Source organism: Lampris incognitus, chromosome 6 (genome assembly GCF_029633865.1).
Source record: "Lampris incognitus isolate fLamInc1 chromosome 6, fLamInc1.hap2, whole genome shotgun sequence".
Lineage (NCBI taxonomy): Eukaryota > Metazoa > Chordata > Actinopteri > Lampriformes > Lampridae > Lampris > Lampris incognitus.
In genome coordinates this window covers 39,045,820-39,058,876 of record NC_079216.1, presented here as the reverse complement: position 1 = coordinate 39,058,876, position 13,057 = coordinate 39,045,820, and the positions used below count along the sequence as shown (strand labels likewise).

The following is a 13,057-nucleotide window of genomic DNA, read 5'->3' as shown; positions in this document are numbered from 1 at the left end:
AAGAAACTAATATTTGGACCAACGGTGCACTAATCACTGTTATATCTAAATTTCTAAATGATGTCAGCGTGGTTCAATAGCTTAATCAGGGTCCTGTCCATGTGTGTGAGACTAACCTGAAGTTGTATGTCCTAGGTTGTCTGGGTTTTATCCCAGCTGCTTGCAACAGGATGTCCAGGGCTTTTCTTTTGACCCGTGAGATTTTTCTGTCCCGGCTGTTATGAACTGCCGCAAGCTGTTTGATAAACTGCCAAGCAGTCATACTGTATGTCTGATATTTTGACAATGGAACTGTACGTCAATCACTCCCGAGTGATCAATTCCCCTCTCCATCGAGATCAAAAACTCATTATAAATATTGTGCAACAGTTCACTCAATGCCGTGTCTGAGAATTTGAACTGAGAACTGAGAATTTGGCTTGAATTTAAAAATGCCAAGCCCTCTAAATTCCAACTGAAAATGAGGCACCCCCCCCCCCCTGTTTGCCTCCACCATAGTACATTCCACCTCCTCCAGCCGCCAAGTTCAGAGTTGTAATCTTGGATTCCTGCGTTGGGAGTGTGAGGTGCTGCCTGCCAGTAATTCTAAGGTCTTTTGTTAATCTGCTAGTAATGCTTTAATCCTTGTCTCTCTCTACTGTTTATCCTAACAAACAGCTCTCTGACAGTGTATAGGCCACAGGTTAGACTGGGCTACTCGCTCGTGGCCTTGACTTCCTCTTCTCCGCGGCTCGAAAGGGCTTGAACTCAATCCTTGCAAACACCTAGAGCTGTATTTACTTGCTTAGTTTGTGTGTTTTTTTTAAGTTTCTTTTAAAACGTGCGCACAATTAAAAATGCAATAAAGCCTTATATTTGTTGACAGTCTCTGGCCCTAAAACATGAAAAACTGTGTGTAAGGTCTCCAATCAGTTTGGTGGTGTTTAGCTGTTGAAATATTCTTTTATGGTACTTGTGTCAAAGATAGTGACGAGGAGACTGATAATTGAAAACACCCATGGAGCAAATATGGCGTCTTGCCTGAGTAATGGGTAGCTGCAGACAACCATGGCGCAGGGTGGCTGTGCGGACACCCATCCTTAACCACCCCAGTAATGGGTAGCTGCAAACAAACATGGCGCTGGAGCGTGGGCGTCCCAACTCTTTAACCCTAAACCTTAACCACCCGTCTACTTGTGTTGACACGCCCACACTCCAGCCCCGCCCCCTCTCCGCCATTTGTGTCGACACGTCCACTTGTGCCGACACACCCATGCTTCAGCGCCATGTTTGACTGCAGCTACCGACACTTGTCTTGCCTTGCCAAGTGTTTGCAATTACTTCAGTCCACTGGGTGGCAGTAAAACCTTTTTTTTTTACATTTCTAATTTTAGGCTCATTTATGAGGCTACAAATAACTTGGCTACTACATTTTCCCCATGCTGTAGACAGAACATAGTTTGAAGAGGATAAATGATTTGTTTACATGTTGTTGTAAATAAAATATATCACATATATAAAAGCTTCTCTGTTGCATATCCATTTTTATTATGCTGCAATGAATGTCAAGTGCTTGAAAACAATTGAGAATATTAATTCTCTTTTCAAACTGTCTTACAGACAAATATAGACCCCTCCCACACACACACATAGAATATCTTACAAAAATAAACCAATATAGGTGGTAAAACACCAGAAAATCAAAATGGCGAGGGGCAGTAGTCTTCTAAAGACGTATAAAAAAGAACTTATAGAGGGGCTGTATATACCCTTGCTAACCTACGTTGATTCAAGTAGCAAAGGACAATACATTTCAGGTCTAAAGTGACTGAGGTTATCCCAAACAACTGCAGAATGCATATTTACAATCACACTGCAAGTAGGAAGTTTCTGGTCTTGAGCCAGAACCTGAGCTAGGTTATAATAAACTGAAAGGCACTTTAATGTAAGCAACGATACCCTTGCTGAGTAGCATTCAATCTGTAAGTACAAAAATGCATGAACAAATATCTGAACATTTAAGGTAATTCTTCAGGCATTTACACACTACAGCGATTCAGCCATGGATCCCACGGCCTGTGGTCACCTCGAGTATTCTGCCAGTGTCAATTATTCCCACAGAATCCAACATTAGTCTGTGAATTTGCGATTGGGGTTTGCACCGAATAAAGCCACTCTTATTTCAGGCATCATCTGTAACAAACAAGACAAAAAACAGGCAAATACTAATCAGTAAACAACACATACACTAGAGTCTCTTGTTCCTAAATAATCTTTAACAAAAATATTCTTAACAAAAACATATCCTTGTGGCTAATTTACAGGAATGAGTCAGGTGTTGTGTAGATCTCCCTAAATAGTCCCATTGAAATTTCCTGATGAGTGTCCTCTAAATTATTTTGCTTTCGAGTCTTTGACATGCAAGACTTTGCCTCTCATGAGACCACACTTTCATCTTTTTAATATCAATTACATATCAGAACCACAGAAAGTCGTTAGCCCTGAGATTCTTAAGAGTTCTGCGCTGGTTCTGATGCTAAGTATTTAAAAAAAATCCTAAAGTGCTAAACAAAGAAGATAAACAAAAGGTGCTCTAATTTGCTGACACTAAATCAAAATAGTGGCGAACATGTCAGTCTTAGGGAAAGCTAGTCTCCTTTGTGAAAATGAAGAAATGATGTCTGCAAGTGACACTGTAGACAGCAGAGCTCTGCTAACACATGCACATGGTTTGATGTAGAAGAGTTACATGTTCAGGCTCATATTCAGGTTTAAGGCTCCTCATTCTTCAAACAACCAACAGCTGAAGTTACAAGTTTATATATGTCAGAATCAGTGAAGGCTATGGAGTGACACCACTTAATTCTTAAGTAAATTTGACCATTTTTCTACCTGCTGTGCCATGAGGTCCAGTCTGCTCTCCAGGGTGTTGGAAACCTTGATCTTCCCATTGTCATTATATAATTCAATTCCTCCGCAGCTGTTGAAAACATTTCATACATTGTCCTTCATTAAGTATTCACCCTCGTCCACTTTTACACATATTGAAATATCTTATGTACGCCATAAACATACATGGTAGCTTTGCTGCTTGCATTGAACAAGCATTGAAACATATTTTTCTCCCTTCACTAACACAATAACACATTTATGAAGCAATCTAACTTCTATATAGGCCATTGGCAACAATTACAGTTAAGATTCTTCTCAGGTATGATTGTATGAGCTTTGCACAGTTAGCTTTTGGAATTTTTGCCCATTCTTCCATGCAAATCTATTCTACCTCTGCCAAACTGTATGGAAAGCGTCCATGGACAGCAATATTCAGGCCAAACTGTACTGCTGATTTTCCAATTGGATTTAAATCTGGGTTTTGGCTGGGCCCTTACAGAAAGAATATCAACCTTCTTTTTTTAAGCCATTCCTTAGGAGGTTTTGCTGTGGGCTTTGGGCCATTGTCCTGTGAATCTTTGCCTTTAACCTTTACCTTAACTTTGCCTCTTGCTCATTGAAATAGGTTCTCCTTAAGAATTTGCCTTTATTAATCTACATCCATCAATGGCAACAAGTTTTCCAGTCCCTCCTGCTGAAAAGCAACCCATTAGCGTGAGGCTGCAACCACCATGCTCGACAATAGAGATGGTGCTTTCTGGGTGTTGGGCTGTGTTTAGTTTGTGCCAAACAGTACTTTGCTTTCAGGCCAAACAGCTCTAGTCTCATCAGGTCACAACATTTTCCTCTAGAAGGTCTGTTTTTGTCACATGGCTTCTAAGCAATCCCAAAATAAGTCTTTTTCAGAAGTGGCTTCCTTTTAGCCAATTTCTCAAAGACATCAAATCTTTGACGCACTGAAGTGATTATTGTAGCGAATTCGGGGGGGGGGGGCAACCACAGGAACTGCCGCGGCCGGGACGCGAACCCGTATCAAAAAAAGGGTCCGACCCGTTAGTCAAGGACCAACGTGTCTACTTATCCATGCACGTTACACTATTAATGTCTGGACAGTTTCTTCCATTTCAGCCAATAAACTGCAGCTCTGTTGTGTTCCCACCAAACGCGAAGCGGATTTTCGCCTCGCTTTACGTGCGCAAGTTTGATCGTTGTTTTTATGCGCGTTACTCGCGCTAGTTTGGCCGCAGGATCGAGTACGCGAACCCGCGACGATCAGCTTGTCCTCCATTTTCTGACTGAACAGGACGCCAGGACGTCAGGAGAATGTCAACGCTGACAGGCTTTAGCGACACAGCGTCACACGAATTTCTCGCTCAAGTTGAATATTTTCAACTCGCGTGAAAAAAACAAACTTTTTTTCCCCCTTCAACTCGCGCGCGCCATTCGCGTCGCCCGGCGCGAATACGCGTCTATTCGCATCTTTGCATTGACTTTACATGTAATCTCATCGCGCGAAAAAATTGCTTCGCCTTTGGTGTGAACACAGCTGGTCTCTTGGTCACCATCCATCCATTATCCAAAGCGCTTATCCTGCTGTCAGGGTCGCGGGGATGCTGGGGCCTATCCCAGCAGTCACCGGGCGGCAGGCAGGGAGACACCCTGGACAGGCCACCAGGCCATCACAGGGCTGATACACTTCTTGTCAAAAATATTACTTAGGGGCTTTCATCTTTTTCAAAAATTGCCAAACATTAGATTTCTGAGTATGGTAGGATGGCCTGATCTTGGTAGTGTCTGAGTCATGCCATATTTTGTCCATTTTGTTGAAATGGTGTTACTAGGAAGGTTCAAAGCTTTGCCATTTTGTCTAACCTTCTTCTGCTTTTTGCCTCATTGCAACTTTAATTTAACAAATACCCACATTTTTAACCTTACTTTGGAGACAAGTAATACTCCATCAGTTTGGCGAAACTGCACATGTGCTCCCTCTGTTAAAAGGAGGGGACCCCTTAGTGCAGAACAATTATAGACCTGTTTCCAATTTATCTGCTTTAGCGAAGGTTCTGGAAAAACTGGTAAATAACCATCTTAAGGAATTTCTATGCACCAATGATATTCTACCAGCCCCCCATCTGGATTCAGAAAGCAGCACAGTACAGCCACTGCAGCAACAAAAGTTGTGAATGACAGTATGGAAGCCCTGGACTCTTAAGAAGCATTGTGCTGTTCTTTTCATTCATCTTTCTAAGGCTTTTGATACTGTGGACCATATTATCTTGAAAACTAACTGAATGGACAAAATCAATGTGTAAAATATTAGGGTTTGTTTTCATGTATGCTTGGTGTCAACAAGGGTGTGCCTCAAAGTTCGATTTTTGGGCCAACACTATTCACAAGCTATAAATGACCTAGGCCTGCATTTACCTAATGTCTCGCTGCATTTCTATGCCAATGACAGTATATTGCTGTAAGCCCTAGTCACTGCAAACTGCTTTAAACATCATTCAGTCACACCTGTATCAACTCAAATTGGTGTTGAATGACAACCAAAATGATGATGTTTACAAATGCCGAGAAGTTGCCGTCTATATTTTCTAGTGTGACCTCTGCTCAAGGCACTGCAGTTGTTCTTGTGTCTAGTTACAAGTACCTCTGTATCATCATTTAGAGATAAATTGTTTCTCATTCAAATCTAGGAAAATACTAATTGCTGCAACTTTCCTGCCCCTGCTTGATTACGGTGATGTGCTCCATATGAATGTCCCTGCTCATTGTCTTCATATGTTGGCTACTGCTTAATCAATCAATCAATCAAGCTGCATTTTTATAGCGCTTTTCTAGCTGCAACAGCCACTCAAAACTGCTTACCACAGAGCTCTCAGATTCATCACTGGGTATAAGCCCCCATCCCATCACTGTACTCTGTATTCCTTGGCCAACTGGTTTTCTCTCACCATGCGTAGATCCATTGATTGGTATACATTTATTTTTAAGTCCATCCTTGGTTTGCTGCCTTCTCATCTATGTTTTTTTCATCTCCCATAATCTCCGCAGCTATCAGCTATGATCTCAGGGCTATTTGGTGTTGTCGGCCCCCACAGTCTGTACTGAGCTTGGCAAAAAGTTATTTTCTTACTCTGCACCTTCTGCCTGGAACTCACTACAAAAGGACATAAAACTGCCTGATGTGAGTTGACTGGGGGACTTTAAGAAACTCATTAATTCATTTCAGATTTTTAATTTAAGTAGAATTCTGTAGAAATATACATTTTGTTTTTCTTTGTGAAATTATGGAGGATCCCTTCTTTAAAGACAAAAAAATCCCATTTAAATGTATTGCAATTTGACTTTGCAGCACAGCAAAACATGACATAATGAATGGGGGGTATGTTGAATATTTTTGAAAGCCACAGATATACATCACCTTATGAGAGTACATTCAATACTGTAACGTGTTGAAATGTGGTTTCATCATCTTACATGTCTGCTGAAAGAAACCGCTGCTGGTCGATTCTGACATTTATGTTGCTCTTCACAGTGTCTTTGTAAATGGGAATGTTTTTATCAACTGCAGCCTGTCAAAAAAATAGAAGTCTTCCAGTACCAATAATCACTAACAACCTCTCACACATATTTTAACAATTACCAGTTAAGAGTTACAGTACACACATTTCATGTGTATTTGTTAAGCTTGACTCTCACCTGCACCATCTCTACATCTTGCTGTCTGCAGCGAATTATCACTTTAGGCTCCAGTAACTGATAGAACCCCTGAAAAGTAGAAAATTATGAAGACCAAAAGTTTGACCCTGTATTTAGTTTTACGCCTACTGTATTGTCCTTCTACTGTATTGTTCCTGAGAGCAGTTGGAAAGGTTTACCTGTAACACGAGACCCTCCAACAAGGTGGAGTAACTAGCTGGGTCTTTGGCAATTTCTGCAAGTCTCTTACGGGCCTCATTTAACAGATCCTGCAACACACAAAGAAAACAACAGGGAGAGAGAGCAACAACATGCTACAATGTGACTGATCGACTGAATGTTTGAGTTCACCTAAATGTCATGTTCACAAGGATACCCAGCTTGTATCACCTTGCAAATCAATTACTGAGATGCTGAAGGTTCATATACACATAAAAAGTGAATTCATTTCAGCAAGTCCTACATGAAATGCATATGTAGTATTGTGAACAGGTCATACATGCTTCACATTCAGTAACTGCCCTCTCCCTTGCTCAAACTCCACTACATGCCAACAAAACTCAATACGCACCTTGTCCAACCTGCCACTTAAAAAGGATCCCATTCAAATTGTATGGCAGGGCTATTCAGCAAACTAAAGCAAGCAAGGTGCTGGATCACAGGGAATCAGACACACTGCCCATATACCTGGCCACTGGCAAGCACTTAATATTTGGTACTCTCAACCTGGTTCAACCTACGAGCTCCTTATTCATCAGCACCATGAGACAACTAGAGCTGCAGAGGGTAATCAGAAATCATTAATTGTGATTCTTAAAGCTGAAATATTTGAATAACAAGAGGCAGCATTATTTTCCTAACCAATATATTTTCTAATTATAGGGTCATTTGTATTAAATGGATCAAATAAATTATGTTCATCTTATTATACAAAATCCCCGGCCTACAAACCAACTACTGCACTTAAGAAAAATTACATTAAAACTTAGCAAAACTTTAGCATTATCATCTCATGCTAAACCCCTCTACTTTTTCCCAAGTACAAACCCCAATTCCAATGAAGTTGGGATGTTGTGTAAAACGTTAATAAAAACAGAATACAATGATTTGCAAATCCTTTTCGACCTATATTCAACTGAATACACTACAAAGACAAGATATTTAATGTTCAAACTGATAAACTTTATTGTTTTTTTGTAAATATTCACTCAGTTTGAATTTGATGCCTGCAACACGTTCCAAAAAAGCTGGGACAGGGGCATGTTTACCACTGTGTTACATCACCTTTCCTTTTAACAACACTCAATAAGCATTTGGGAACTGAGGACCCTAATTGCTGAAGCTTTGTAGGTGGAATTCTTTCCCATTCTTGCTTGATGTACGACTTCAGTGCTCAACAGTCCGGGGTCTCCATTGTCGTATTTTGCGCTTCATAATGCGCCACACATTTTCAATGGGAGACAGGTCTGGACTGCAGGCAGGCCAGTCTAGTACCCGCACTCTTTTACTAGGAAGCCACGCTGTTGTAACGCGTGCAGAATATGGCTTGGCATTGTCTTGCTGAAATAAGCAGGGACATCCCTGAAAAAGACGTCGCTTGGATGGCAGCATATGTTGATCCAAAACCTGTATGTACCTTTCAGCATTAATGGTGCCTTCACAGATGTGCAACTTACCCATGCCATGGGCACTAACACACCCCCATACCATCACAGATGCTGGCTTTTGAACTTTGCGCTGATAACACTCTGGATGGTCCTTTTCCTCTTTAGCCCGGAGGACACGACATCCATGATTTCCAAAAACAGTCCATCTCAGATGAGCTCGGGCCCAGAGAAGCCAGTGGCGTTTCTGGGTGTTGTTGATATATGGCTTTCACTTTGCATGGTAGAGTTTTAACTTGCACTTGTAGATGTAGTGACGAACTGTGTTAACTGACAATGGTTTTCCGAAGTGTTCCGGAGCCCACGTGGTAATATCCTTTACAGAATGATGTCGGTTTTTAATGCAGTGCCGCCTGAGGGATCGAAGGTCACGGGCATTCAATGTTGGTTTTCAGCCTTGCCGCGAGATTTCTCCGGATTCTCTGAATCTTTTGATGATATTATGGACTGTAGATGATGAAATCCCTAAATTCCTTGCAATTGTACGTTGAGAAACGTTCTTAAACTGTTGGACTATTTGCTCATGCAGTTGTTCACAAAGTGGTGAACCTCGCCCCATCCTTGCTTGTGAACGACTGAGCCATTCGAGGATGCTCCTTTTATACCCAATCATGACTCTCACCTGTTTCCAATTAACCTGCTCACCTGTGGAATGTTCCAAACAGGTGTTTTTTTGAGCATTCCTCAACTTTCCCAGTCTTTTGTTGCCCCTGTCCCAGCTTCTTTGGAATGTGTTGCAGGCATCAAATTCAAAATGAGTGAATATTTGCAAAAAACAATAAAGTTTATCAGTTTGAACATTAAATATTTTGTCTTTGTAGTGTATTCAATTGAATATAGGTCGAAAAGGATTTGCAAATCATTGTATTCCGTTTTTATTCACGTTTTACACAACGTCCCAACTTCATTGGAATTGGGGTTTGTACTTTTAAACAAAATAATGTACCAAAAGATTTATGTCTATGAACTGCGATTCATACTACAACCCCAGAGAAGTTTAGTATAAAAACTATCTGGCATTTCAAATGGTAAAAATTCACATTGGGAATGATTCTCCATCAAAAGGCTGCCATATTACACTTTATATAAATGTGCATGCACCAAATTTTATGTTTAGGTGTGTGCATGCTAATGGCTATTAGGGCTTTTTACTCCACCTACGGATAGGAGGACAATCATGAAATGAACTCTTCTAACAGAGTTATGTCATGTTTATTTTTGCCTCTTTGAGTCCCATTTATTTGTCCTATTTTTTTTTCTATCTTTAAAATCTCATTTTGGACTAGACACATGCACCCATGACACATGCACACATGTGAAATACATACATAATGACACACATAGTACATGATATAAATAAATTAAATAAACAGTACACACTTACCTGAGTGCAAACCTGTTCACTTATACAAAAAAAAATGTATAGCACATATACACTGGTACAATTTACATATTCGACAAGGAAAAATACAAACATGTACATGTTCAGTATACACATGGGGAGAAAAAAACCTCTTACCACAATCATGTCATCACGAGCCTTCAGCACCTTCAGCCTCGCTTGATTCATCAGGTTAGACATCTTACTGTGAGGAGGAAGAGAAAGAAAGGTCATGGTCAGGGGTAGTCAAGTCAACTTTATTGTCATAAGATATACAATGAAATGGGCACTGAGTAAAGATACTTTTTTTTAAGGAACCGGTACCAAAGTGGGAGGTAATGGCCAGACCGATTAGGAGTTTACTAGCAGTACTTCTTGTCGTTTCCACAGGACACATAAACATACATATATAATTTTTCACAGCTGGCGATACAATCAGCCAAGAGAGGTCACACATTCCACCAGAGATGGATGATATGCTGATATCCTAGAGAAAATTGTTAAAAGGCTGTGTCAACTGCAATTCTTCAAAGCTGTTGGTTACTGTTCATATTCCAGTACATTATTCAGTATGCTGCTGTTATTTTATGTTGATGTCTGATTGTTACAAACAATAAAAACATTCAAATAAGATGGTGTTGTTGATATTTGGCGATTAAGAGCAATAACAAATGTTTTTGACATCATAACAAATAAAAAGCACCATTAAGCAGTATTGTCAAGCACTGGCACCAATAAGAAGCACCGGTACCAGTACAGAGATCAATACATTTTTAACAATACCAAACCCTTGCATTGTAGTTGCAAAATTTTAACTGTGACTCTTGTAAAATGTCTCTTTATATTTATATTTAAGTGGACAAGACTGACAAAGAGGAAGTGATTTTCATTAACTTCACCTTTTTCTCTCTCCACGTTTCTTTATAAAGTTTATGTAATCTGTATACCATGTGCCAATTTCACCAACAACTTGATCTCACCGCCCCCCAGCACTAAATGACCAACTCACATTTTCTTATGCTGTTCAATCTGCTTTTCTTTTTTTTCATAATATTCCATGATCTTCACACGCTGAGTCTGAACCAGTCGACCTTTCTCAATGTTGAACTCTTCCTCAGCCTGCAAATGGGTGGGTGACAACAGAGCGTATGACCTCTCAGTGGGCATCAGGCTATTACTGTATTACTTGTATGACTTATACATAAGCGGGATAGATATTGATTAGTTGCCTTTGCATCGATTTCCTCTGCTTTCTCATTGGCCTCCTGCTCAATGAAGGCCATCATGTGGTTGATCTGCCAAAGGGAAATATTTAAGGCACAAGGGTTAGACCAATTCAACAGACTTATCAGATCTAGTTTATTCTAATTGTATAATGTAATTCAAATGGAAAATTGAATTCAGGAAAATGCTGCATCTGTGGAAACTGATGTGATGTGATCTGAAAAACCTGACTGAAACTAAGCTTCTGGAATTTCTATCCTTTAACGTAATTGCTTAAGGTTTCTTTGCTAACTTTTGCTTGATAAGACAACCATGTTAATCACAAATTACTTTGTGACTATGACTACCCATTAACATGTACGTTTTTTACTAAACCATTATACGAGCTACATGATGTACCTATTTGTACCCATAACATCAAGCAAAGCTAGCAAATATCAGCTCTGCACGGTAGCTTTACCAGCAGTTTGGAATCGATACAAAAAAAGTTACTGATCAACTGTAGAAACACTGATATGATGTGCTCTGAAAACATGACAGAAACTAGCCTGCTAGCTTCTATCCTGGTTATGTTAGGTCTGTCAATAATGACTTTGACACGTAACATATAGTACTTTAGAATATTTAACTTTGCTATGTTGGTTAAAGCGACGTCTCGCTGGGTTTTCTAGGAAGTAAACATAATCTCAAGCATCAGCGATAGTTCGTTATCAAGTTAAATGTAGTTAAACTTGTTTCTATCAAAAAAAAAAGTCGGCAAACTAACTTCAGTAGGAAAGCATGCTGGATTAACTTTACCTGTTTCTGTACTTGGGCATCACTGAGCGCCATGGCTGACGATGTTTCGTTTCTCTAAATTTAACAAATCTATACAAAATAACTTAATTTACCAAGAGGGTTTATTAAGCAGTTCCAACAAAATGACTCGAGAGGCTTCTCCTTTCCCTGAAGTGAGAAGGGTTGATGCCTCTTCTTTTTCTTCTTCTTACGTATTATGGCGGTTGTCAAATAGCTTTTGGGTATATTAGCGCCTCCTCCTGGACGTGTGGGCCGATAAAAGTAAATGCTCGATCCATAATTAAGAACTTCTATTGAACAACGCTGTGCTGTGTATGCGTAAAAATCTGCGTATGCGTAAAAATCTGAATATTTCCTTGCAATATTGATCTGTAAAGCTCCTTTGTGGAAAATCTCTTAAGTTTGAATTGCGTCTGTTTTCTCACTGTTTGCTCATGGAACCTCTATGAAGAAGGACGACTGTTGTGTGGAGTTCAGGCAGGAGTTAAGACAGGCGCTGGGTGGTAGTGAAGAGCTGCCGGATGGCTGGGCAACCACTGCAGAAAAAGTGAGGCAGAAAGCTAGGAAGGTACTTGGTGTGTTATCAGGACAGAGGAAGGAAGACGATGGGACTTGGTGGTGGAATGAGGAAATTCAGCAAATTATACAGAGGAAGAGATTGGCGAAGAAGAAGTGGGATAGTCAGAGAGATGTGGGATAGTCAGAGAGATGAAGAAAGTAGACAGAAGTACAAGGAGACACAGCGTAAAGTGAAGAGAGAGGTGGCAAAGGCAAAGGAAAAGGCGTATGGTGAGTTATATGACAGGTTAAACACCAAGGAAGGAGAAAAGGACTTGTACCGATTGGCTAGACAGAGGGACTGAGCTGCGAAGGATGTTCAGCAAGTTAGGGCGATCAAGGATAGAGATGAAAATGTGCTGACAAGCGAGGAGAGTGTGCTGAGAAGGTGGAAGGCCGGGGTACATCGAGGGGCTGATGAATGAAGAAAATGAGAGAGAGAGAGAGAGAGAGAGAGAGAGAGAGAGAGAGAGAGAGAGAGAGAGAGAGAGAGAGAGAGAGAGAGAGAAAAGGTTGGATGAGGTAGGGATGGTGAATCAGGAAGTGCAGTGGATTAGCAAGGAGGAAGTGAGGGCAGCTATGAAGAGGATGAAGACTGGAAAGGCAGTTGGTCCTGATGACATACCTGTGGAGGCATGGAGATGTTTAGGAGAGATCAAAGTCAAAGTATCTTTATTGTCCCTTGCAGGGAAATTAGTTTGCAGCCAGTATAAAAAACTCTCACACAAAGACAAAACATACAAACACCGATGTGGAATTGACAACAGGACATAATGGGCAAGGACAACCAAAGTAGATCAAATATAAAATATGAAATACAAAATATACAGACCAATGAAACTAGCGAACTGCATGCAAC

General features: G+C 40.4%; 2 protein-coding genes across 2 annotated transcripts in view; one reads left to right on the top strand and one right to left on the bottom strand.

The window, feature by feature from the left end:
• Positions 1–482, top strand: part of slc25a18 (solute carrier family 25 member 18) — a 14,520-nt gene extending 14,038 nt beyond the window's left edge. The window contains exon 9 of the mRNA XM_056282026.1: positions 1–482. This exon is cut by the window's left edge and continues 335 nt beyond it. The gene's annotated coding sequence lies outside the window, so the exon portion shown is untranslated.
• A 1,029-nt stretch (positions 483–1,511) lies between these two features.
• atp6v1e1a (ATPase H+ transporting V1 subunit E1a) lies at positions 1,512–11,816 on the bottom strand. The gene is made up of 9 exons (XM_056281591.1): positions 11,641–11,816; positions 10,848–10,913; positions 10,628–10,737; positions 9,757–9,823; positions 6,753–6,842; positions 6,574–6,642; positions 6,352–6,446; positions 2,872–2,959; positions 1,512–2,172 (listed from the first exon to the last, which is right to left on the bottom strand). Exons 1-9 carry the CDS (start codon positions 11,671–11,673, stop codon positions 2,110–2,112), a joined length of 681 nt encoding a protein of 226 aa, XP_056137566.1. The 5' UTR covers positions 11,674–11,816; the 3' UTR covers positions 1,512–2,109.
• Positions 11,817–13,057: the final 1,241 nt, after the last annotated feature.